Source organism: Lissotriton helveticus, chromosome 3_1, assembly GCF_964261635.1.
Source record: "Lissotriton helveticus chromosome 3_1, aLisHel1.1, whole genome shotgun sequence".
Classification (NCBI taxonomy): Eukaryota; Metazoa; Chordata; class Amphibia; order Caudata; family Salamandridae; genus Lissotriton; species Lissotriton helveticus.
The window spans coordinates 83896510-83920744 of NC_136061.1; the positions used below are offsets into that span (position 1 = coordinate 83896510).

Below are 24235 nucleotides of genomic sequence, written 5' to 3' on the forward strand. Positions count from 1 at the left end.
AAAGGAGGGATAAACTTGTCGCCGCTACGAACAATACCATTCTCAACCGAGAGTTCTTCAGAGACTTGAACAAATCTAAGTAATTCACCCTCCAAACACCTAGGTTCCGGCCACTTACATGTTGAATAGTAAATAACTTTTTGAAGAACTGAATCACTCTCGTTGGCGGACTTCCAATCACTTTCAGATATAACTGGACTTAACTTACACACTGCATCCACCATAGTAACACATTCAATATCTTCAGCAGAGATATCCTCATCATCATTCTTTACCATGGAAAGTCTCGAAAGACAGTCAGCTCAGAATTTTTTTCCACCATTAATATGTTTAACTTCAAAATGAAATTCCTACAACTTAGAAACCAACCTCATTAACCTTGCTGACATGCAAGACGAATTAACTTTGTTGAAAATGTAAATAAGGGGTTTATGGTCGGTAACCAGTTCAAATTTCCGACCCCAAATATACGTCCTGAACTTTTGAACCGCCCATGCGCAGGCCAGCGCCTCCCTCTCGATGGTACTGTACCTAGACTCAAAAGTCTTAAGGGATCGAGAAGCGAAAGCAACGGTCTGCTCATGACCCTTTACCCGTTGAGTCAACACTGCACCTAGGCCTGACATAATAGCGTCGACTGTTATGACCGAAAGACAATTGTCTCTAAAAGCGTGAAGAGCTTTGGCGGACACAATCAACTTTTTAACTTCACCACAAACTTTGTCCAAATCAGGGGACCAAGCAAAGCTGCAACCTTTTCTTAATAACATACGAAGAGGTTCGACTAACTGAGAATAAGACGGCACAAACCTAGCGTAATATTCCGCCAACCCAAGAAATCACCTAAGGGAATCTTTATCAGACGGGTGTTTTGCATCCTCAATGGCTCTAATGACTGAGAATGTAGGTTTAATCCCCTCGTGAGAAACGGTGTGTCCTAAATAATCCAGTTCATTAACAGCAAACTTGCATTTGTCACCACGGACGGTCATTCTTTTGGACATCAAAATTGTGAGAATACGTCTCAAGATCGAGTTATGTTCCTCTAAAGACTTTGCATAAATTAAAATATCGTCAAGATATGCTTGAACCCCCACAACCTCATGAAAAAGAGAATCCATGAGTTTCTGGAAAACACTTCCAGCTGATGCTAAGCCAAAGGGAAGGTTCAAAAACGTATATGCCCCAAACGGTGTGGTGAAAGTAGTTAACTCCTGTGACTCTTTTGATAACGAGACCTGTTGGTAGGCTGATTTTAAATCGATCAGTGAAAACCACTTAGCACCACCAAGATTAGCGAGGAGTTCATGGATTTTAGGCAGTGGGTGACAATTGATGATAATATTCTTGTTTAGAGCGTGTAAATCCGCGCAAAGCCTAATTTCGCCGTTATTCATGCGTGCGACAACGATGGGGGCCACCCACTGGGAAGAATCTACCGGTTGTATAATACCTTGCCCACACAAGTCTTTTAAAGAACTTTCCAATTCCGCTCGGACACTTAAGGGAACGGATCAAACTTTTTGAGCGACAGGCTGGTCCCCTGGGACTAATCTAATCCTATGTTCAAAACCTTCTACACTGCCCACCTTGTCACTAAACACTGACTTGAACTCTTCCATAATCTGTTTTGAGTTGAAAACCTGTGTGTTAGGCGAGTCACACTCAATACTCGAGACAGGCAGTTCCCTGACTTTGATTGGGTTATCGTCCCCGGGTACTAAGTATAAGCCCATGGGAGCGAGATCCTTCTAGCCAACTATATTTTTACCTTTTTCAGCAACATAGATCTTTGTTATGGTTTCCCTACCCAAACATTGAACCAACCCTTCAAAATAACCAATCATGTTGATGTCCGTTTCCCCAAAAGCCTTAGGGTTTACGTCCGATTGCAACAGATCAACCTTTCTTTTCCACAGATCATAAAAAGTAGAATCTCTTAAAATAGTGAATGGAGAACCGGAGTCCGCCATTACCTGTAAGGGAATACCATCAATTATTGCAGAACGTAATGGACCTTTTATGTCATCAATTTCACTATTACAATCTAAGGTAACAACTATGTTGTTGATAGCATTGCTACAATAATCAATATCAGAATCGATACAATTTACCATAGGTGTTTTCCTCACGTTCCTACAAACACTTGAAAATGTCCCACTTTTTTTTACAAATGAGACAACGCCTGTTGATGGCAGGACACCCTTGAAAGTTCCCAATGTGGTTCTTGGACCCGCATCTATAACAAAAAATAGATTGTTTCTTTTGAACAAATTTCACATTCTTATTTTTAACATTTACTGAGCAAATAGAACTGTCCTGGCATGAATCAACAGCATTAACTGAGTTAGTTCCACTTTTTGAAGCATCAGCCATCACCTTACTCGTAAGTGTAGAACGTTCAATGCTCATGGAAAGGTCAATTACTTCGTCCAAGGAAGGATTTTTGCATCCTAAAATCCTTTCTTTGATCTTACGGGAAGAACAATTAAAAACAAATTGATCCCTGATATAGTTGTCGCATAGTGGACCAAAGTCACATGTAGTTGCTAAAACTCTAAGAGCGGAAATGTACTCTTCAACCTTTTCATCCTCTCTGTGTTTCCTGGCGTAAAAATTATGCCTCTCCAACATAATGTTCGGCTCCTCTGCGAATTGTTTCCTTAAACGAGCCACTGCCTCAAGATAAACATTCCACTGAAGGTCACCACCTTGAGATGCTGGTAGAGGAATAGGTGGAACACTTTTTAAAATTCTTTGTGCGGCTTGACAAAGGCAACCAAAAAGAATTGCAAATTTACGCTCAGGAGAGTAAGCAACAGCATCTATAGCAACAAGGTGATTCTCAAATAAAGCAAACCACTCCTTCCAAATGATTTCGGGACTCCCAGGTTTACTTAAGAAAGGAGGGGGTTGTGTGATTTGCTGAAGTTGTAAATTAGCCATAATGTAATAAATGGCTCAAGACCCTTAGTGAAAAATAAAAACAAGGTAGAATAATTAAATGCTGTTAAGATAACCAAATAAAAGAAAAATCACCTTGTAAGGATGCTATTGTGAAAATAATACAACAATACCAATTCTAAACTGTAATAAGGTAAAAGCAGTAACGTTTAAAACATAAAAAACGTGTGCCATAGTTCTTTGGATTCCACAATGAACAGCGTGTGTTGAAAATAGTCAAAGAACTAATTAAATTTGAGCGTGCGTGTCGCTGAAATGACACGCCGTGAACAATCTGGTGAGCTGACACGTAGACGATATAAGTGCTGCCACTAAAAGTGTGCGCGTCACTGTAGCAATGCGCTGAAGCCAATAACAAGTTGGAAGCTTCTGAAAGCGTGCGCGTCGCTGTAGCAACGCGCCGATGCTAATAACAAGTTGAGAGCTTCTGAAAGCGTACGCGTCGCTGTAGCAATGCGCTGATGCTAATAACAACGTCGGAGCTTCTGACAGCGTGCGCGTTGCTGTAGCAACGCACTGATGCCGATAAACAAGTTGGTAGTTTCAGAAAGTGTGCGCGTCGCTGTAGCAATGCGCTGATGCCAATAACAATTCGACATATAAATGATCACTTAAACAAGTGCTCCGTGATACGTAGGTTAAAAACTCTCCAGCCAATGAAAATAGCAGAATAAGTGAACCAATCAGGGAGGTCACGGGCAAAACCAGAGTCACATGCAGGATTCAATGGCCAATCATGATAGAATAACAGTCACATGGAGATTACAATGGCCAATCATCACGAAAGTTATAAAATGTGTTTAAAAATTGAGCACTCGCGCTTCAGAATTAAAATTATTCGACGTACCTCGTTCAGAAAGTGAATATGTACTGAAAATCCTACCCGGATATCTTCCAATTTGGAATCAACGGGAGTAAAAGTAGCAGGTACGACCTTTTTTTAAAATGAAATGAAGAAGTACAAACGATGATAATCTGATGATAATCTCATGCGTGGGTATGGGTGGAGCCAGTTCCCAATCGTCGCCATATGTAGTGCGGAATGAACACACAAACTCCAATGAATCCTTTAAAGTAGTTTAATCCAGAGGAAAACTCCACCCAACGCGCGAAGCATCTGCTAAATAGTAAACCTCAACGGTGACTGCTCACAATGTTAGAGACTTCCATCGAACCACTACAATGCGCACGAGTCATACATTTAAACAATAACACAATAATAATGAAGAATAATATCGCGCCGCGCGATGTGCACTGATTACATACCACTACAAGGTTGTTCAGGTGAGGAGTCGCAGTGGGCGACAAACAACCGGTCAATAGTCTCAATGGCCTTACTACCATTCAGGGAATGTTTCAAGCAAAGCCTAACATCTCTTGTGTGAAAAGTCTTCTCTGCATACGAGGATGAACTAGGGTAGAACTGTAGAATGCACTAGCCTTCTAATCCAGACCCAATGGGAGTGATGTACACTTACACAATTGCTGGACCCAGGGGCAACCATTAACTGACAATGTTGGTTGGGGAACTGAGAGCGAGAGAAATACAGACAGAAAAAAAAAAGCCAGCAGGCCTTTTCCATCTGTGCACCCAGGATCTGCAACAATATCCCCGTATCCATCTGGACCACCCCAACAATGCTCCAATTTAGGAAGACTTACCACTTGAAAGAACACTACCTCACAATGCAATAGCCATCTTCAATTTAGCTCCATCTCCTCTTGCTCATTGACTTTATGAAGATTGGCTTTAACTATGAAAAGTGTCCTGCTGTCTTTTGGCTAGGTTTGCACTATAGAAATACCATATCAAGTGTTGGTCTGCATTCCTCGAGTTTTGAAAGCCAGGCTGGTGTCCGTTCTTTTTGCAGTTTGGCTGCGAAACTCTGGAATTCGCTCCCTGCTTCCATCAGAGCAATCCAGAACCACCTGGCCTTTCGAAAAGCCATAAAGACCTGACTTTTCCCTGTGTAACTTTTCATTTTCTTCCCTCGGTTTAGATCTAGGGTCTGTGGTCGCGCTGGGACGCCCCGTTGCTGGGGCAGCTACGCGCAATACAAATCTGACAAATAAATAAATAAATATTCATACATAAATACATACCTACATACATACACTGGATATTGTCACACTGGTCGCGCAGATGGTTATGTGCTCCACTTATTATCTAAAGACAAGTGGATTCATTTGTGATTTTATCATTCTGGCTCCGGCAACTTATGCTTAATATTATGTAACATATACCTGTTAGTAATCTCTGCTACACCGCAGCACATTCATGTATCTATCAAGTGCCTGGTCTAGTCATGTGGAAAACAAAAGTAAGCACATCATTCAAAGTGCCACAGTGATTTGCTTTTAATTCAGATCTAGATACTCCTGAGGCACAGCCGGGAACTTTGTTTGTCCTACAAAAGCCGATATTGTAAAATTGTTGTGACTTGTGATATTTTTAACCAGCCCACTCTTATCTTTATTCTGGGGCTCTTTTTTCCATTCCCTGACCCCCGCGCAGCCGAGGTAAACGCTGCCGCGGGACAGGTATTCCGCTTTTGCCGCCATCAGCGAGCCTGACCTTGGCCACGCCCACTGATACGAGGCCACGCCCCCCGCCTACATAACTGAGCGGACTTCGAGCTCGCACTTAGAACTAGATACTCCTGAGGCACAGCCGGGAGCTTTGTTTGTCCTACAAAAGCCGATATTTTAAAATTGTTGTGACTTGTGATATTTTTAACCAGCCCACTCTTACCTTTATTCTGGGGCTCTTGTTTCCATTCCCTCACCCCCGCGCAGCCGAGGTAAACGCTGCCGCGGGACAGGTATTCCGCTTTTGCCGCCATCAGCGAGCCTGACCTTGGCCACGCCCACTGATACGAGGCCACGCCCCCCCCGCCTACATAACTGAGCTGACTTCGAGCTCGCACTTAGATCTAGATACTCCTGAGGCACAGCCGGGAGCTTTGTTTGTCCTACAAAAGCCGATATTTTAAAATTGTTGTGACTTGTGATATTTTTAACCAGCCCACTCTTACCTTTATTCTGGGGCTCTTGTTTCCATTCCCTGACCCCCGCGCAGCCGAGGTAAACGCTGCCGCGGGACAGGTATTCCGCTTTTGCCGCCATCAGCGAGCCTGACCTTGGCCACGCCCACTGATACGAGGCCACGCCCCGAACTCCCCCATAAAAACATGTGCTTTCCACGTACGCGCAGCGGACGGGCGCAGCGGGCGCGCTCAAGGCAAGCCCGTCTGGGCCCGTCCGGGCCCAGCCTGCCCTAGGCCCAGTCACTATGCCCTACTCTCCCGCTGGTCGAACTACTTACACCAGAGACAGGCTCCTTGCACTTAATCCCTCGAAAAACACCAAGTGTAACTATATCTATGCAAGAGAAAAACCATTTACTAACTGTGACCACTGTAATCCGGCCCCTACCGTCGTAGAATGCCATGGCCTACAGCTCGGCCTCCTTAACTGCAGGTCCCTTCCCAAACATTGTCACGAAATCAACCTCCTGGTACATGAGCGAGCCATCGACATTCTGTTCCTTACGGAAACTTGGCTCACCCCCTGCTCTGACGCTGACATTGTCAATGCTTTACCACCTGGCTACCAAATCCAATCACAGAATAGACCCCTCGGCAGAGGAGGTGGCCTGGCAATAATCTACAGAGAGCAATTCTCCTGCAGAACCAACGATGGTAAGATCGACGACTGCGAAAGCTGCCACTTTACCATACAGATATCCCCTGTATCCTCCCTCTCTGGTCTACTGATATACCGCCCGCCGGGACCCCCAGCTAAATTCTCAAGTGCTCTTGTCGACATAATCACCCAGATGGCAACTATCACTCCCAACTTTCTAATCCTGGGAGACCTGAACCTCCACCTATTAGACCCCAGGGATATAACGGCTTCCGAACTTCTCCTTGACCTCACGTCCTTTGGCATCCGTTTAGTGAACTTAGAGCCTACCCATGACAAGGGTCACCTTTTGGACCCTATTTTCACCAACATCTCCGATCTCAAAACCCATACCCCCCTCCCCCTACCCTGGACAGACCATTTCCTGATACCCTTTTACTGGCATTTCTTTGTCCCACCCACCCTACCAGCTAAAGCCCGGGTCACTGATCGACGCTGGCATAAACTTTCGCCAGACGAATGGGCCGCCACACTCAGGCTCACTCCTCCCCCCCCGGTCGCTGACCCAGTCACTGCGGACATCCAGTTCAACTCTTGGCTCATCCACTCACTTGACAATCTCCTCCCCAAAACTACCACCCTAAAACGAGTCAAAAGAGTGAACCCTGCTCCCTGGTACACTCCTGACCTTAATCTCTTACGCAAGGAGTGCAAAAGAACAGAGCGTTCTTGGAGGAAGGATAAATCCATAGGTAAAAAAGTCGCCTTCCGCACCTCCTTAAAAAACTACAAACTCGCCCTACGCATTACCAAAAGCACATACTTTGATGAAAGGATAAAAAATTCCTCCTGCTCTGCAAGGGAAACCTTCATCATTTTAAAAGAATTACTTAAAATCCCAGATCCGCGACCAGAGAAACTTCCAGACCCCAACACCTCTGAAGAGAAATGTCTCAAATTGGCCAAATTCTTTGACAAGAAAATCCAGAAAATTCTCGTATCCCTACCTCCTGTCGACCTCAGTCTTATTGAGGAAGACTGCACTAATTCGAACCCAACCACTACCCAATTAAACTCCTTCGGTCCGGTAACTATTGAAGAGGTTTTAACTACGCTAGCTACAATCTAAAGCGGCTCCCCTAGTGACCCGGTGCCCTTACGCATCCTAAAAAAAGTGGCCCCAACGATCGCCCCTCCTTTAACTGACCTCATCAACTCCTCACTGCTCCATGGAAAAGTCCCCCCCAGCTAGAAAAAGGCCGTAGTCAGGGCGCTTCTGAAAAAACCTTCATTAGACCCCCTGGACATGGCCAATTATAGGCCAATCTCCCTCCTCCCCGGAATAAGTAAAATCATTGAAAAGCTAGTCAACAGAAAGCTCTCGCAGTTTCTGGAGTCCAACAACTTGCTCAGAAGCTCGCAAACCGGATTCCGCACAGGTCATGGCACGGACATCGCCCTGCTCGCGGCAGTGGAGGAGGCCAGAATCATTTTGGACGCAGGAGGATCAGTGGCAGTGATCCTCCTGGACCTCAGTGCGGCCTTTGACACTGTTAACCACCGGGTCCTAATCCAGCGACTCAAAAACATCGGTGTGGAGGGCAATGCCCTGGCCTGGCTCACATCATTCCTAGACCGCCGCTCCTTCCAGGTCTGGGAGAACGACACCCGCTCCCCCACAACCCCCCTCCAATGTGGAGTGCCCCAGGGCTCTTCATTAAGCCCGACATTATTTAATGTCTACATGTCCCCATTGGAGGAGGTTGTCATCCCGTTCGGAGTGAAAATTATCAGCTATGCGGATGACACTCAATTAGTGGTGTCTCTATCTCATCCCAACCAGGAACCTGCAAACCTTCATAGCTGCCTCTCCGAAATTCAGGGTTGGATGAACAGTTCGTTGTTGAAACTCAACGGATCAAAAACAGATATCCTACTCCTTGGCCAAAAGGGGCCCTCCCTCCCCCCTAACATCTGGCCCCCCTGTTTGGGCGAACCTCCAGTCCCCAAGACAGAGATCAAAAGCCTGGGAATCTGGCTAGAAAAAGACCTGTCCTTCAAGACCCATGCCAAAAAAATCGATGGGGTCTGCTTCGGGCTCCTTAAATCTATCAGGAAAATTCTGCCCCGGCTCCCTCCCGTCTCCCAGATATTGCTCATTAAAGGCCTTATCCTTTCAAAGCTGGACTACAGCAATGCCATCTATTTGGGTGCCCCCGAAGCAACCTTAAACAAACTGCAAAGGATCCAGAACGCCGCGGCCCGGATTCTTACCAACACTCCGGCCAGATCCTCGGCCAAACCAGCCTTGAAGTCTCTTCACTGGCTCCCAGTGAGAGAACGAGTCAAGTTTAAGGCCCTCTGTCTGTCCCACAAACTCCTGCAGGATAAAGGCCCCCCCATCCTTAAACAGTTCATCAGGTCCTACAAAGCCACAAGATCTCTTCGCTCTGACCATGAACACCTTATCACCATTCCCAGAGTGAAGAAAGCGCGCACTGGCGGGCGGCGCTTTTCTGTTAACGCGGTCCGCCTGTGGAATGCCCTCCCCCTTAAGCTAAGGATGGAACCAGACTACCTCCGGTTCAGAAAACTTCTGAAAACCCACCTATTCCCTTGATCTCCATCCTTCTCTTCCCTCCCCTCTATGTTACCCTCCTGACTGTCCTGATCTTAGCGCTGGGATGCTTACGGGTTACTACGCCCTATACAAAACACTAAATAATAATAATAATAATAATAATAATCTAGTAGGTAAGATGAGCAATCAAGGGCAATAGTGAAGCAACAAGCCCTCCAACTGGAACATGACGTCCACTCTCAAACAACAAGCAGATCCACCACTGCCAAATGGATCAAGCTTTATGATCGAAAGCAATTTAGCCATGAGGCGCCAGCAGGATCCTGAAGACACATAATGACCATCTAAAGTTGACCATTACCCAGATTTCATAGGGAAAGAGTGAACATAAAGAGGCCGAACCTCACACTGTTTAGGAGCGACATGTCCCTAAGAGACAAGCAGTGCCTGCCCATAAGAGAAGTGAAGATTGCTGATTTGGAGTTGCACTAGGACCAGCTGGCGGTGTTCTCTACCACTTGAAAAGAAGTAGATATGGGTTGCTTTAACCTGATTTGTGATGCATGTGTGTCACTTTGCTGAGAATATTGACAGCTCATGGATGTTGCACAACTTGACAGTTTTAGTATACAGGAACACGCAGGGACAGACTTTTTTTGCTTGCAGTTTAATATAGCACCAACTCGGACTATGAGCATTGGAACGCTTTACATCAGCACCAGTTACGTTACACCAAGTCAGACAAATTTTTTCAGGCATGGATAGAATATGTGATTTGCCCAGAATCACAGGAAGTTGGAATACATGCCAATCCTCCCGATTCAGGCTCGAAACTACCAATTTTAAGGCCAGTTTCCCGCCTCCCGATTCCTGCATGCAGAAACCCGATTCGTAGTTTTGTATAACTGCCAAAAAGATAATGTTAATGCCTGTCACACAAGCTGCATTCTCCCTCTCCAAGAATCAAAGGTTAATGCTTTGTCTTACATTTTTGAAAAGGGAGATTGGAGCATGCGACAGGCCTCAACTTATTTTCTTTGGCAGTTTTACACAGCACAAACAAAAACTGAGTTTAGAACTCTGTTTTGTTTGCGCTATGTAATTAAACCGCCAGAAATTAAATGCTGATTGACTGTCACCATACATACCAATAGCCCCTATTCAGGACGAATGCCTCTACTTCAATATGTCAGTGGGGAAAATATAGTCTCCCAACTATTTTTTAAAATCTCCCACTTGTCTGCTCAAAATGTTGACATGTATGTGTTGATCCGAAACTCGAATCTGGTTCCTCAGTTTGAAAGCCGGTAACCCTGGCCCTAACACCAAGTGCGACAACATTCAGAAGGTATGGGAAAAATAACTACAATTGTTGGCACAATATTGTTGCCGTCAAGTGTCTGAACGACCAGGGTCAGCTGTTTTGGAGGGTGTGGGTGTGGCGATGGCACGGGGAATAACATTCAGCAACCACCAACAGAATACGTCTGCTGCAATAACCACAAACACAGTTGCAGACAAAGAGGTACAGAGGGAAAGAGGCCATGGCATAATTCTAATAGCATTCGAATATTCTCTCACAGAAAAGGTAGTGGATGCCACGGAACAGCGTCACAAAAACTGGGAAGTACAGGCAGTAAATTAATTGAAACTACTCAGAGACAGAATATGTGAACAGTAATATAAATACCTCAACTTAATGTATTCGTCAAAACCATGCGGTAAAATCGCCTGAGGTAAATCCAAGTCTGGGTACCAGGGCTTGAGTTACCGGACACTTGGGTTGAACCCGCAGTAAAGAAAGCAAAGTAAAGTTAAATAACTGGTAAAGACTCTCACCGGTGCGGTGATGGGGCATTTATGGGACGCATTCAGCCCAAGGCAAATGAACATGTGTGAGATATGGGAGACTCATGGTCCCCTCATCACAATCTGCGGGGCGGGAGGAGAGGGGACTGGGGTCGGGTTACGTTATGTCTATCAAGAGTATGGAAGAAATGACTGACACCCATCGTATGTGTTGTAAGATACCTCTTTTATTATAATGAACTTAACTGAGCGTATTTACCTCTAGGTTATGTTCCTTCCAGTTGGTATTGCCCTTCCCCCACCCCTGTAGCATAATGGTACATCCTTACAGTTGGTATGGTAGTTCAACTTAGAATGTTGAGAATTCAGAGTTCAGAGAGAGAAAGAGAGAGCGACAGAGACAGTTGATGGTGGAAGACGGAATAAAGACGAGTTCTTCCTACAAACTGTTTTTGTCTTGGCTGTTCCAAGAGCAAAGTTACACCTACCTACATTCAAAATAAACCTTTAGGTAATGGATTTTACTTTTTTGTTAGAAAATGATTCGTATTGGGGTCAAATGTTGTCTTCCCTTCTCAACGTATTGTGTGATCTCACTCAGTTTGTGTTCTTTCTCTTAACCTCTGACTTTGAAGCTGCAAAGTCCAAGTTTTCCAAAGCTGGGAAAACCCCTCACACCGACAGACAAATAAATACAAGCATTGTCCCCTCTCCTCCCCCCCAGCACCCCCTCTCTCACCCCCTTGATGCATTTTAAGGCTCATCAAATAATTGGTTTTATTAAATTCGGGAAATAGTTATTTTGTTTTCTAAACATATACATGGCTTTCTTATTTATTGCATTCACAGAAGAGGTTTCATTTTAATAAACAACATTTAAAATAGACACCAATAATTCCATTATTGTGTTACATGACAATACTAAATCGATCGGTAGGAGAGGACGGAAGACAGCGACACAAAGGGCTGAGCTGGGTGTGGGAATAGAAAGCCTGCAGCACGAGGGTGAAGGTTGCAGAAAAGCTTGGAGCAGGCTGTCTCTGAACCATCTGCCCAGCTGTGGCCTCGGCACAATAAGGATGAACACAAGAGTCGCAGCCCCCTGGGCTGTTTTTACAGCGCCCGCTGCCCTCAGGGAGATTTACCGAGCAGCGTCTTTTCACCCTGTCACCTTTAGAATCTGCGCTCCGAATAAAGGCCTGCACAAAGACACTCCAGTGACCCCGGGTCCGACGTGCACCAATGGTAAACAAATACGGCTCGGTCGGTGTGTTAATGATCAGCCGGGCCCTGGAGCCTCGGAGCCGCAGTGGACATCCTGCAGAGCGCGGGCCCTGCCACTTTCCCAGGGTCTGCTGGTGTACCAGACAGAGAGGAAGGACTGACAGGCATCAGAACCTCTGTGCCGATGTACCAGACAGAGAGGAAAGACTCACATACATCAGCGGCGACGGTGGTGATGTACAGAGAAGTAAGTAGTAGGCACAGGCATAAGGCTCTCAAACCGGTGCTGATATTGGAAGATTTACTTTTTTGTATTGTCCTGGCCGCCTTTTTGCTGCTGATTTCGGACACTTTTCTATGGACTCTGACCCTCCATCCTTTCCCTCGTCCTCTAACCCTTTTCCCCGTTGATGATCCTCAAATGTTTCTGCTTTGCCTTTTTCTCCATACCCTTGCATCCCTCCCACCCTCCCTTTGTGCTGTGACTGCATCCCCCCTCCGACCCCACTTATGGAACTCTGCTTTTCTGTATATAGAGATAACTCTAGTCACTAGTATATGCAGTAGACCTTTGTACCATCTACCATTCCTATGTGACTCTTAGAGTATATCCATTTGTATCCCTTCCCTATGTATATAGAGATAACTCTAATCACTAGTATATGCAGTAGACCTTTGTACTATCTACCATTCCTATGTGACTCATAGAGTATATCCATTTGTATCTCCTTGTGTGACTTTACATCTTGTACATTTGCAATTTTTTTCTGTTTGTATCCTTTATGTAACACATGTAATCCTAAATCCTTATGTATTTCAACTGGTCCTTATGTAAAGCGCTCTGACACCTTCGGGTAAAGTTTGCGCTATATAAAATCGCAAAAATAAATAAATAAATAATAAAATACAAAGGCAGCAGACTCCCACAGCTCTGCTGATGCACAAGACAGAGTGGAAGACACACATGCATCAGACTCTGCATAAGACAGAGTGCAAGGACACGCAGGCATACGAAACTCACAGTTATGCTAATGCATAAGACAGAGTGGAGGACGCCCAGGCATCAGACTCCAACAGCTCTGCTGATGCATAAGAGAGTGTGTGTGTGGTTTTTTTCGGGGGGGGGGGGAGGGGTACAAGGCATCAGACTTTCACAGCTCTGCTGATGCATAAGACAGAGTGGAAGGATGCACAGGCATCAAAAGCTCACAGTTGTGCTGATGCATTAGACAGAGTGGAGGACACACAGGCATCAGCAGGGCACAAGTCCTAAAAAAAGAAGTGGGGGGACTTTGCCGTCACGACAGGAAGTGACGTCACAAAAGGTGGCTTGCACCATCAGACTCATTGCCTCCCCTCGCTCACCCCTTAGATGCGATTGCATCGGAGAAGCCAGCGAGTGAGCAGCGGTCTGAATGAGCTCTGATCTCGCCCCAGAGAGGCCAAAGAGTGAATGTGTGGTTGCATTTGCTACACTAATCAAGCTTCTGGTAAAATAAGTGGGGGGACGCAGTCCACCCGCATGGTACCCCGACTCGAGCCCTGGCATCAGACTCTCACAGCTCTGCTGATGCAGAAGACAGAGTGAATGATACACAGGCATTAGAATTTCACAGTTGTGCTGATGTATCAGACTGAGATGAAGAACATACAGGCATCAGATTTTAGCTTCGCTGATGCATAAGACCAGTACTTGAAATGGAAAAATAAAAGTGCAGGTACTCTGTACCAGAGTACCTGCTTGTTTCTGAGAAGTGCTGGTACTCTCCCATTAAAATCATTACATCACTCTTGAGAGGTGCAGGTACTCTCTCTCTCTCAAAATAAAAAAATGCTGGTACTCAGTACCGGACAGTACAGGCCAATTTAGAGCACTGCTGTAAAGATAGAGCTGAGGCGGATAAGGTGTTCAAAGAATGGTTTATTAATTCCTCAAACCATAGACCCACCGGAGCAGCTGGGCAAACGTCCCGACTCTCCAGAAACCAACCGCCTTCTCACCACAATACACCAAGCTCTAACATTCTAAATTACATCACTACATTCTAACTATGACATACGCATGTTATACAGTTTGATTGGACATTACATTTACATTGACTCAAATAAAGGATATAAACAACTACCACATGTCTCTTTTTTACAAAAATAACAGAATGAAATAAATCAAACATCCAAGATGTAATCGTCAAATTTCTTAGGAACTTTAGGAATCCTCTTGAGGGGTAAATGATCAACCTGAGCAGATATTCCAATAGACTCCTGAAGATTGGAACCACCCTCACAAACACTGGAACTCTCTGAAGAAACAACAGTTCCAGTGCCAGCATCGTGAGTAGAGTCATCAGAGAACACATCAGCCACATCAGCAGCATGAAACTTCTCACCACAACCAAGGTCATTCCAAGTGCAACCACCATCCTCATCTTTGGCAAAAAAACGTTCTTGCCCAGGTTTGAGAAGAATGACTGAACCCTTGCTCCACCAACCCTTCTCAGCCAACAGAACAGCAGACTCAGTTACCCCTTCAACCTGAAACGGATTGGAAAACTTGGAAGAACCTTTGGGAGATATGGTAGGTTTCACCACACGTACCCAATCACCAACCTTGATGCATTTATCTTTGGACTTGAGAGAAGCATCATGATAACTTTTACCAGTAATGCGAGACTCCAGAATGTTTTGTTTGACTTCATCAATGATAACTTTCATGTTAACTTCCTCCCCCACACTTTTAACAAAGTTGGGCCTTAAGACAGATTTAGCTTGTCTGCCTCTCATCAATAGATATGGAGAAAAACCCGTGGAGGAATTTGGAGTGATGTGGTAACTCCATAATTTCTCCTTCAAGAATTGCAAAACATCCAACTTGCTCTCTAAGGCAGCCTGAATGCCCTCCTTAATAAATCTATTGGCCCTTTCCACTTGGCCATTGGCCCTGGGACAATACAAAGGAGTGGTTTCAGACTTTACTCCAAACTTTTCCAAAAATCCTTTCATTTTCCTGGAAACAAATTGTACCCCATTGTCAGATAAAATGAAATTTGGAGCACCCTCCAAACTGAAAACAAAATTAAAAAAATCAATAACAGCATCAGTATTGGGATGTTCCACAAAGGTGTAATAAATCCATTTGGAAAAATTATCAATCAATACAATGGAAAATCTTCTCTCCCTTCCCAAACATTCAAAGGGGCCAGAAAAATCAATAGAAATTCTATCCCAAGGGCCAACAGCTCCTTCTTTAAGAGACAAAGGTTGGGTTGAAACCTTCCAGTGCTTATCTGCTCTGACACAAACAGAACAGTTGTCAATGACCTTCTCAATACCAGCATCCATACCAGGCCACCAATAGTGGTTCTTGAGAATCTTCTTGGTACCAGAAACACCAGGGTGACCAACATGAGCAAGCTTGATGAGTTTACTCCTTAAACCATCAGGAGGAATAAACAAGTGTTGGCGCAACAAAATATTCCCCTCAATGCTAAGCTCATCAGCAACCTGGGCAAAACTCCTTAAACACTCCTCCAAATTCCTAATGGGAGGCCAACCATTACCTACAAAATTTTTAACTCTATTGAGTACCAGATCCTTGTCCATGGCCTCAATCCAACTTTCCTCTGAAATGCCTGATTCAAACGTGCTCACAGCATCGACCAGTGCCACTACACATTCATGTTCATCCAAAATATCATTGTTATCTTCCTCACTAGGAGGAAGCCTGGACAAACAATCAGCGGTGAAATTTTTTCCACCCGGAATGTGCTGCGTTTCAAAATTGTATTCTTGAAGTCTGGCAATCAACCTCACCAGTCTAGAAAATGCTTTGCCGCTCTTTACCCCATCCATCATAAATACCAGCGGTTTATGATCCGTGACAAGTACAAAAGGCCTGCCCCACAGAAAACTCTTGAATTTTTCAACGGCCCAGACACACGCTAAGGCCTCCTTTTCTATAGTGCTGTAATGCTTTTCAGCACCCCGAATAGCTCTTGAAATAAAAGATATTACTCTCTCTCTGCCCTCAACCATTTGAGAAAAAACAGCACCGAGACCAACAGTACTGGCATCCACGGTGACGAAGGATTTGCCCTGAGGATCGAAGGTTTTAAGACCCGGTGCTTTAGAAATAAGCTTCTTTACATTGACAAAAGCTTCATCATGGCTCTTGTCCCAAATAAACTGAACCCCCTTTCTAAGAAGCTGTCTAAGAGGTTCCACCACTAGAGCGTACCCTTTCACAAACCTTGAATAATACTCTCCCAAACCTAAGAAAGAGCGCAAAGAATCTTTGTCCTGGGGTGTACTGATGTTATCTAAAGTGTTGACTAAATCCTCTTTTGGAAAAATGCCATCGGCCGTGATCTTGTGCCCAAGGTAATTAAGTTCTTCAACTAGGAATTTACATTTTTCTTTGCTGACTGTCATGCCTTTACTACCAAGAATATTAAGAACTTTGTTGAGAATAACATTGTGTTGTTCACAAGTCTGGGCAAAAATTAAAATGTCATCCTGGAATGACTGAACACCAGTGATGCCTTGAAACAAATTCTCAATGAGCTTTTGAAACACACTGGCTGCAGATGCCAGCCCAAATGGCATTCTTTTAAATCTATACAACCCAAAGGGAGTAGTGAAAGTGGTCAGATCTTTCGAAGAATCATCCAGGGGTACCTGATGGTATGCAGATTTGAGGTCTATGATAGAAAAATACCTGGCACCATTGACCGCTGACAACATATCCTGAATACGAGGTAACGGATGCGTGTCAACGACAATGTTCTTATTGAGAGACCTCAAATCTACACATAGCCTCAAATCTTGATTCTTTTTAAGTGCCAAAACTATGGCCGACACCCATTCAGAACTATCAGTAGTCTCAATGATGCCCTCTGAGCATAACTTGTCTAGATGGACCTTCAGTTTCTCACGAATGCCCAGAGGAACAACACGCACTTTATGTTGAATGGGAATGGCATCCTTCTTTAGCTTAATTTTATGCATATAACCTTTCACTTGACCTACAACATTTTTGAACACATTGGCATGTCTCTTTATAATCATATCTAAACTACACTTGTCCATGTAGATATTATTAACATCAAATTCTCTGAGTTGCAGGGGACGATCAGAACCAGGACACAAAATTACTCCCAGCCTTCCTAAATCAAACCACCCAACCAAATTCTTACCATCAATGGCAACATAAATTTTGGTGAAAATTTTCCTAGATTCAAACTCAAGAGAATCTTCAAAGTAACCTAACATGGTGATATCAAAATTCCCAAAAGCTTTGGGACTGATGTCAGATTTATGGAGAACAAAATTTTTCCAATTGTCCCTGAAAAACACATCAGACAGGATGGTGATCGGTGAGCCAGAATCAGCCATGGCTTGAAAAGAAATATCACCAACTAAAACCATGCCTAACGGTGCTTTAAACGGAAAACTGACATTGTTTACAGAATAGTCAAAAACACAGTCATAAATGGTTAACAACATGTTCTGTAAGTCTTCATCAACAACGTCAACATTATTGACACCAGAGCTTGAAGAACTAGCACTCCTCCTAGGTGCATGGCAAACAGAAGAAAAGTGGCCAACTTTCCCACAATTAACACATCTTTTTTTTACAGCAGGACAGTTGACATTGTTGGCAAGATGTGCTTTGGAACCACACCTATAACAGGCAGATTTATTGACAGAAACCTGTTTAGAATTAGACTTTCCTTTGTTGGACAATTGCACAGCACATACCGATGAAGCAGAAGATGAAGAATTGAAAGACTTAGCATTCTCAGCAGAAATGACTTTAGAAGATAAAATGGATCTTTCAATCCCCTTCGCTAGATCAACAGCTTCACTTAATGTGGGATTTCGACAAGCCAGAAGTCTTTCTTGGACCTTTTTTGACTCACATTCAAAAATCAATTGATCTCTAATACAATAATCCACAGTTGCCCCATAGTCACAATTAGCAGCCAGCACTCTTAAAGCAGCCACATATTCCTCAATTGTTTCATCAGGAAATTGTTTCCTCTTATGAAATGCATGCCTTTCAATAAGAACATTAGGCTCATCCTGAAATTGTTTTTCGAGTCTGGCTACTGCTTCCTTGTAAATGTTCCAACCATCACCACCACCACTGGGTGGAGGAATGGGAATCAAGTTTTTAAAAATCTCAATAGCTGCAGAACCCAAATAACTGAATAAAATGGCTTTTAATCTCTCGGCTGAAAATTTGGACCCATCAATAGCCACAATATAATTTTCGAAACTTTCAAACCATTTCTTCCATTCCAATTTAGGCTTACCTGGAATTTGTAGAAAAATTGTGGGCTGATTGCAGATTTGAGCATTTGCCATGTTACAAGTCTCTGAAACTCTGAATAAGGAGATAAAGTTAGTAGTGGCACCCACCTCCTAAGGAATTATAAATTAAATAGACCGTGTTCGTGACAGGAACTAAATCAGAATTACTCAGAATAAACACTGTAGGAGTAAACAATGTGCCAATCACAGAAATAGCTACTATGGAAGACCAGCATATCAATTACATTGAGCATAAAACTGAACATGCACTTAAGTGAAAGTCATCAAGTTGTTAAAGTGTGCGCATCACTGAAAACGCGCTGTTAAAAGAAAGTAATAGTGTGCGCATCACTGGTTAGGAACAGTTCATGAAGTAACACCCTGAATTTGAAGTAAGATGTCAAAGTGCGCGCATCACTGAAAATGCGCAAATGAAGAAAATGCCATGAACCATGCAGCAACAAACTGCTTAGACAACAGTGACTTAGGATGAAAGTGTGCGCACCACTGAAAATGCGCTAACAGGCAAAAGCACGGAAGCGTGCGTATGTTTATTGCTGACGTAGAAATCGATCGGAGTAACTAGAAGAGTCTCACCGTTAATGATAGACGGATAGTTACGCGAGGCAGCTGGACTGATCCTCGGTGAAATGCAGAAAATGGCCGCCAAGCGTGAGCACGTGATGACGTCACTGAAACGCAGACAAACAGCAAACCCCCACAAAATGGCGGAAGCAGCGCAGTGACGTTATCAAGTCACTGACGCACGCTGAAACGCACAACGGGGTTATTGATGACGCTGTCAAATGCTGTGGCGGTTACTCACGCGCTGGAACTCCGGGCTCGATTTGAAGTTAACGAAGTTAACTGATCCCACGAAGCAGGTAGGAGACTCCCAAATCAGAATAAAAGAGAGTAACAGTACCTGGAAAATTGTAGAATACAGCTGAAGTGATGAAAAAAATTTCAGATGAAAGAAAGAGTCTTGGGCTCGATCATCCGGTAACCGGTGGCAAAAATTACCGAAAATTAAAATTTGCCGATCAATCCAGTGGGTCTAGATGAACCATTTCCCTCGTCGCCAATGTAAAGATAGAGCTGAGGCGGATAAGGTGTTCAAAGAATGGTTTATTAATTCCTCAAACCATAGACCCACCGGAGCAGCTGGGCAAACGTCCCGACTCTCCAGAAACCAACCGCCTTCTCACCACAATACACCAAGCTCTAACATTCTAAATTACATCACTACATTCTAACTATGACATACGCATGTTATACAGTTTGATTGGACATTACATTTACATTGACTCAAATAAAGGATATAAACAACTACCACAACTGCATAAGGCAGAGAGGAAGGTCACACAGTGTGTCTTTTGCTGCAGAGCATCAGAAACTCACAGTTGTGCTGATGTTTAAGACAGAGTCTCACAGTTCTGCAGATGTATTGGGCAGAGAGGAAGAGCACAAAGGCATCAGACTCTCAAAGCTGTACTGACGCATAAGACAGAGTGGAAGGACCTTCCTAAAAAATGCAGTTGAAGGAATGCCTTTAAGAGTTGATCGCATTAAGGTAAATGGAAAATTTACACTTTTTTGGTGGGTGCTATAGTTTTGAAAAGCGGGTGGCCTATTCACAAACTGCATTTTATAGTATGTTTAGATGTACTACTCACATACTCCAAAATATTATTCACCAACCTACGTGTAGTGGTCTACACCTTGCCCTTCCTATCTTTTGTGTGCAGAGATCTCCGCCCAATCTATGGTAATCTCCACACACATACGCCTACATTTTAATAGTAAATCTGGACATATGTGACAGGGGAATATTTACAAATAAATGGGAGAGGTTTAGGAAGGAATAAGGAGAGGTTAAGGGAGGACTATGGAAGGGTGTTGGGAGGGACATGCACCTGCTCAAAACAGTGTTAGCCCCTTCCTATTCACAAATTGCACTACTAAATTCACTACTGCCAAAAAGAACCCCAAACTGAAATAATGGTATTCCAACTCAGACCTGGCGTAGGTACAGCACCACTGATGGTCACTCACAGGTACTACAACACCCTCCCATAAGAAAACAAATGATGTAGGGACTTATGAAAACCCATATCAAATGTTGTTAAAACAAATTAATTCAGTTAGGCTTTCTAAAAAAAAAAAAACAATACACACACACAGACATACACACACACACACACACACACACACATATATATATATATATATATATATATATATATATATATATATATTCATACTTTATATTAAAATTAAATACACATTATAAATAAATATTATTTTATAAAAAATGTAAATATATATTGTTTTAGTTTAGAATATAAAGTAACCTCATTTTTTAAAGTAATAAAATAATGTAAGATAATTCTAAAAATAGCTTTTACTAACTTTTAACACATAATAAATATACATAAACATTTTGGTATGACCATTTTAAAAAGCACTACTTACATGCGGATATTCCGCCTTATGCGGGGGATGCCTCTAGCATACTCCAGACTTCTGGAAGTGATCTTTTTTCCTTGAGCGATATCGAGGCCTCAATTGGCCGAATAGTCCAGGGGAAAGCCCCAGTCCCCGATGGTATACCAAGGGACCTCTTTCTAAATGACATCCTCAGCTGGTCTTATTACATCTTATTACTCTCGAACGCTGTAGTAAGAGGTGCTCCGGTTCCACTGTCCTGTCCGGGGCGGAGGTGGTCCCCTTATACAAAAAAGGGGACAGAGAACTACCATGCAACTACAGGCCCATTAGCCTAATAGATGCATTTCAAAACGTTTTTTGTCAAGCTCTCCTACAAAAGATTCAGGCATGGACTGACGTAAATGCCATTCTAACACCAAACCGAGCAGGCTTCAGAGAAAAAACGGGGAAGATAGATCAGGTGTTCCGCCTCCTCCTCTTATATTGGAAAGTAGTGGCCATTGGCCAGGAAAGCTTATACATAGCTTTTATCGATCTAAAGACAGCTTTCAATCTAATCCACAGACAGAAGCTATGACAAGTACTCAAAGACGTGGGAATTCCAATCAAACTGCTCATTCTGGTTCTACGGCTTCATGAAGAAAACTTTGCCCAGGTGAAATGGGGCTCCCAAGGGAATCTTACAGACCAAATTCTAGTCCGCATCGGAGAACGTCAAGGATGTGTACTGGTGCCCATGCTTTTCTCCCTATATATGAATGACATAGCACAATTTCTCTCCCAAGAGCCTGCAGATGCTCCAATTCTAGGTGGGGTAAAGATTGTGACCCTATTGGCAGATGACACCTTGGTGGTGTAAAAATCCCCAGGGGGGGGCGGTTTACAGTTACTCTTAAATCAATTCAAACACTTCTGCGATATGCAGGGTCTATAGCTAAACACGTCAAAAGCAAAATTGATGACCCTAAATCTCCACAAATCCTTTAGGGGTAGGCCTACCCAGGGAGGCGCACCACTCGAAGGAGTAGGCACATTTGACTACTTAGGACTAAAACTATCCGAGAAAATGTGCTGGAAACCCCATGTAACAAAGATGGCATTGAAACACAAGCAAATAACAGGGGCCTTGGAGAAAGAACACTGCTCCTCTTCCAGATGACGGGTTGCTGCCGTCCGGCAAGTCTATGACTTAAAAGTAGTTAATTCTGCTTTGTATGGGTCAGAATTATGGGGTTTTGACAAAATAGAGGAGCTTACTAGATCAGAGCACAAGTTCCGAAGAAGTCTGGTGACGCTGCCCCAGAGCACTCCACTTCATCCCTTAATATTAGACATGGGAAGACGATCTATTACTGATATAGCTAAGCTCCGCCCATTGTTATTTAGGGTCAGAATCAGGACCACCCCGGAACTTTCTCTATATGCTGACGCCATGGCGGAAGTAATCCATCTAAATAATTGTAACAAGATTAGGTGGTTAGGTAATATAAGGAGACGTCTTTCGGGCATAGGGCTACAGGGAGCCTGAGAAAACTTTAACCCATCCATGCTCAAAATGAACATAGAGACACTATTAGGACTGGGTTACACATGTAGATTGCTGTAGATCCTCTTGGGGGAAGCTAACAGAATTTGGGCTTCACAAACAGGTTACCTCCTTGGAGCCCTACCTCAACCTAATACAAACACCACATGAAAGAAAGGTGTATATTCAGTTCAGTTTCCGTACTTTCCATTTTCCTTGGGAGATGGCACAGCAATGCACTTACATAACAAATGTGTCCTGCACCCACGGAATCTGTGGCTCATGTTATGTTTGCCTGTCCAGCCTATGCACGTCCCAGATCGAAATCGTTAAAACCAACTTCCTTTTTTTTTTTTTTTTTGTCCTCATATATACCACCAGAATATATGTGCTCTAGGTGGGCCCCACTGTTGCCTCTTATACTGTTGTTTTTCTTCGAGTCCGCCATGGAAACAGTATCATAGCAGACAGGGATCCCCAGAGGTAGGCTGCTTTCCTTATCCTACTCTTCCAGGCCTATTTTAGGCACCCTAGGCCTGAAAGAGGACAGGACCGACACAACCTCTGGCATAATCACAGGACAGCTCACCTATTTTTCCAGACTAACAGTTTAGACCAGACATTCTCAGTGTTGGCACTAGTGCCAGCCAAATCCATTTTACATACTTCCATTATATATTTCAAGCATGCTGCAAATCTCGGAGGAGACACCGACTTCCACTCCATACAAATTTGTCTCCTTGCAATAGCTATGATGTAGAAAATAAACTGAGTGTCCAAACTATTGATATTGTAGTCTTCCAAGAGACCAAAAAAAATAAGTCGGCGAGAGCAAATAATAGTTATTGAAAGTACATCACCCACAAAATCCATAACCGCTTTCCAATAATCTAGAATAAGTGGACATTCCAAAAAAATATGGGTATCATCAGCTGCATTATAATTACAACGGGGACAGTGATAATTATTTCGTGTGATCCTATGCAGCTTGGCCGGAGTCCAATAAACTCTGTAGGCCGTAAACAGATGGTTACGTCTTAAATTAGCTGGTTTAATTAACCTCTGAGAGAGAATAAAAGAGTCTAACCAACCTTTGCAGACCACTTCAGGGGGCTCAGATATACACGTTCCCCATAATTTTATTATGTCAGAGTGCAATTTACTCTCCTCTTCCTTAATCATCAAATTATACCAGAATGAAAGCTCTTTAACCCATTTCCCCTTTCTGCCAATTGCATCCAAAATATCTGTATCGTTCTCTCTTTGCATATTTTGGCTGGACCACCAGGCGGATAGTTGATAGTATTTAAACCTTGTAACCTGTCCGTCTGTAAGTTGTGCTAAAGTATTCCAACTTACCAGGCCCGGCTCTGCCCAGAGGTCCCCCCATTTTTTTAACCCAGCTGTTTTCAAAGGTTGTGACAGTTGGTCCTGAAGGCATTGAGGGGTGCCCGGAGAGTCCCATATTGGGGATTGTGTATGGTAATAGGGAATAGCAAAAATTTTCCTAATAAACCCCCAGTTTTTTAATGCGGTCTGTAGGATTTTGAGTCGAATTTTTTTGAAAAATTTCTGGTCTCCAAACTTAAATAGGAAATAGTCATGGTCGTAAGGTAAATCAATTAATAGAGCTTGAAATAGACGCCCCTGTGATGATGCATCTAGCTCATTTGCAAGAAGCCTAAAATTTTTGAAGTGAAATGCATGACAATATGACAGAAGAT

The 24235-nt window shown here is 43.5% G+C and overlaps 1 protein-coding gene across 1 annotated transcript in view; it reads right to left on the bottom strand.

Annotated features, from left to right (window-relative positions):
• Nucleotides 1-11098, bottom strand: part of IGFBP2 (insulin like growth factor binding protein 2) — a 487588-nt gene extending 476490 nt beyond the window's left edge. Inside the window, exon 1 of the mRNA XM_078679267.1 lies at nt 11030-11098. Within this exon, the coding sequence (XP_078535393.1) occupies nt 11030-11048 (19 nt within the window). The 5' untranslated portion in view covers nt 11049-11098. The remainder of the gene's footprint in view (nt 1-11029) is intronic.
• Nucleotides 11099-24235: the final 13137 nt, after the last annotated feature.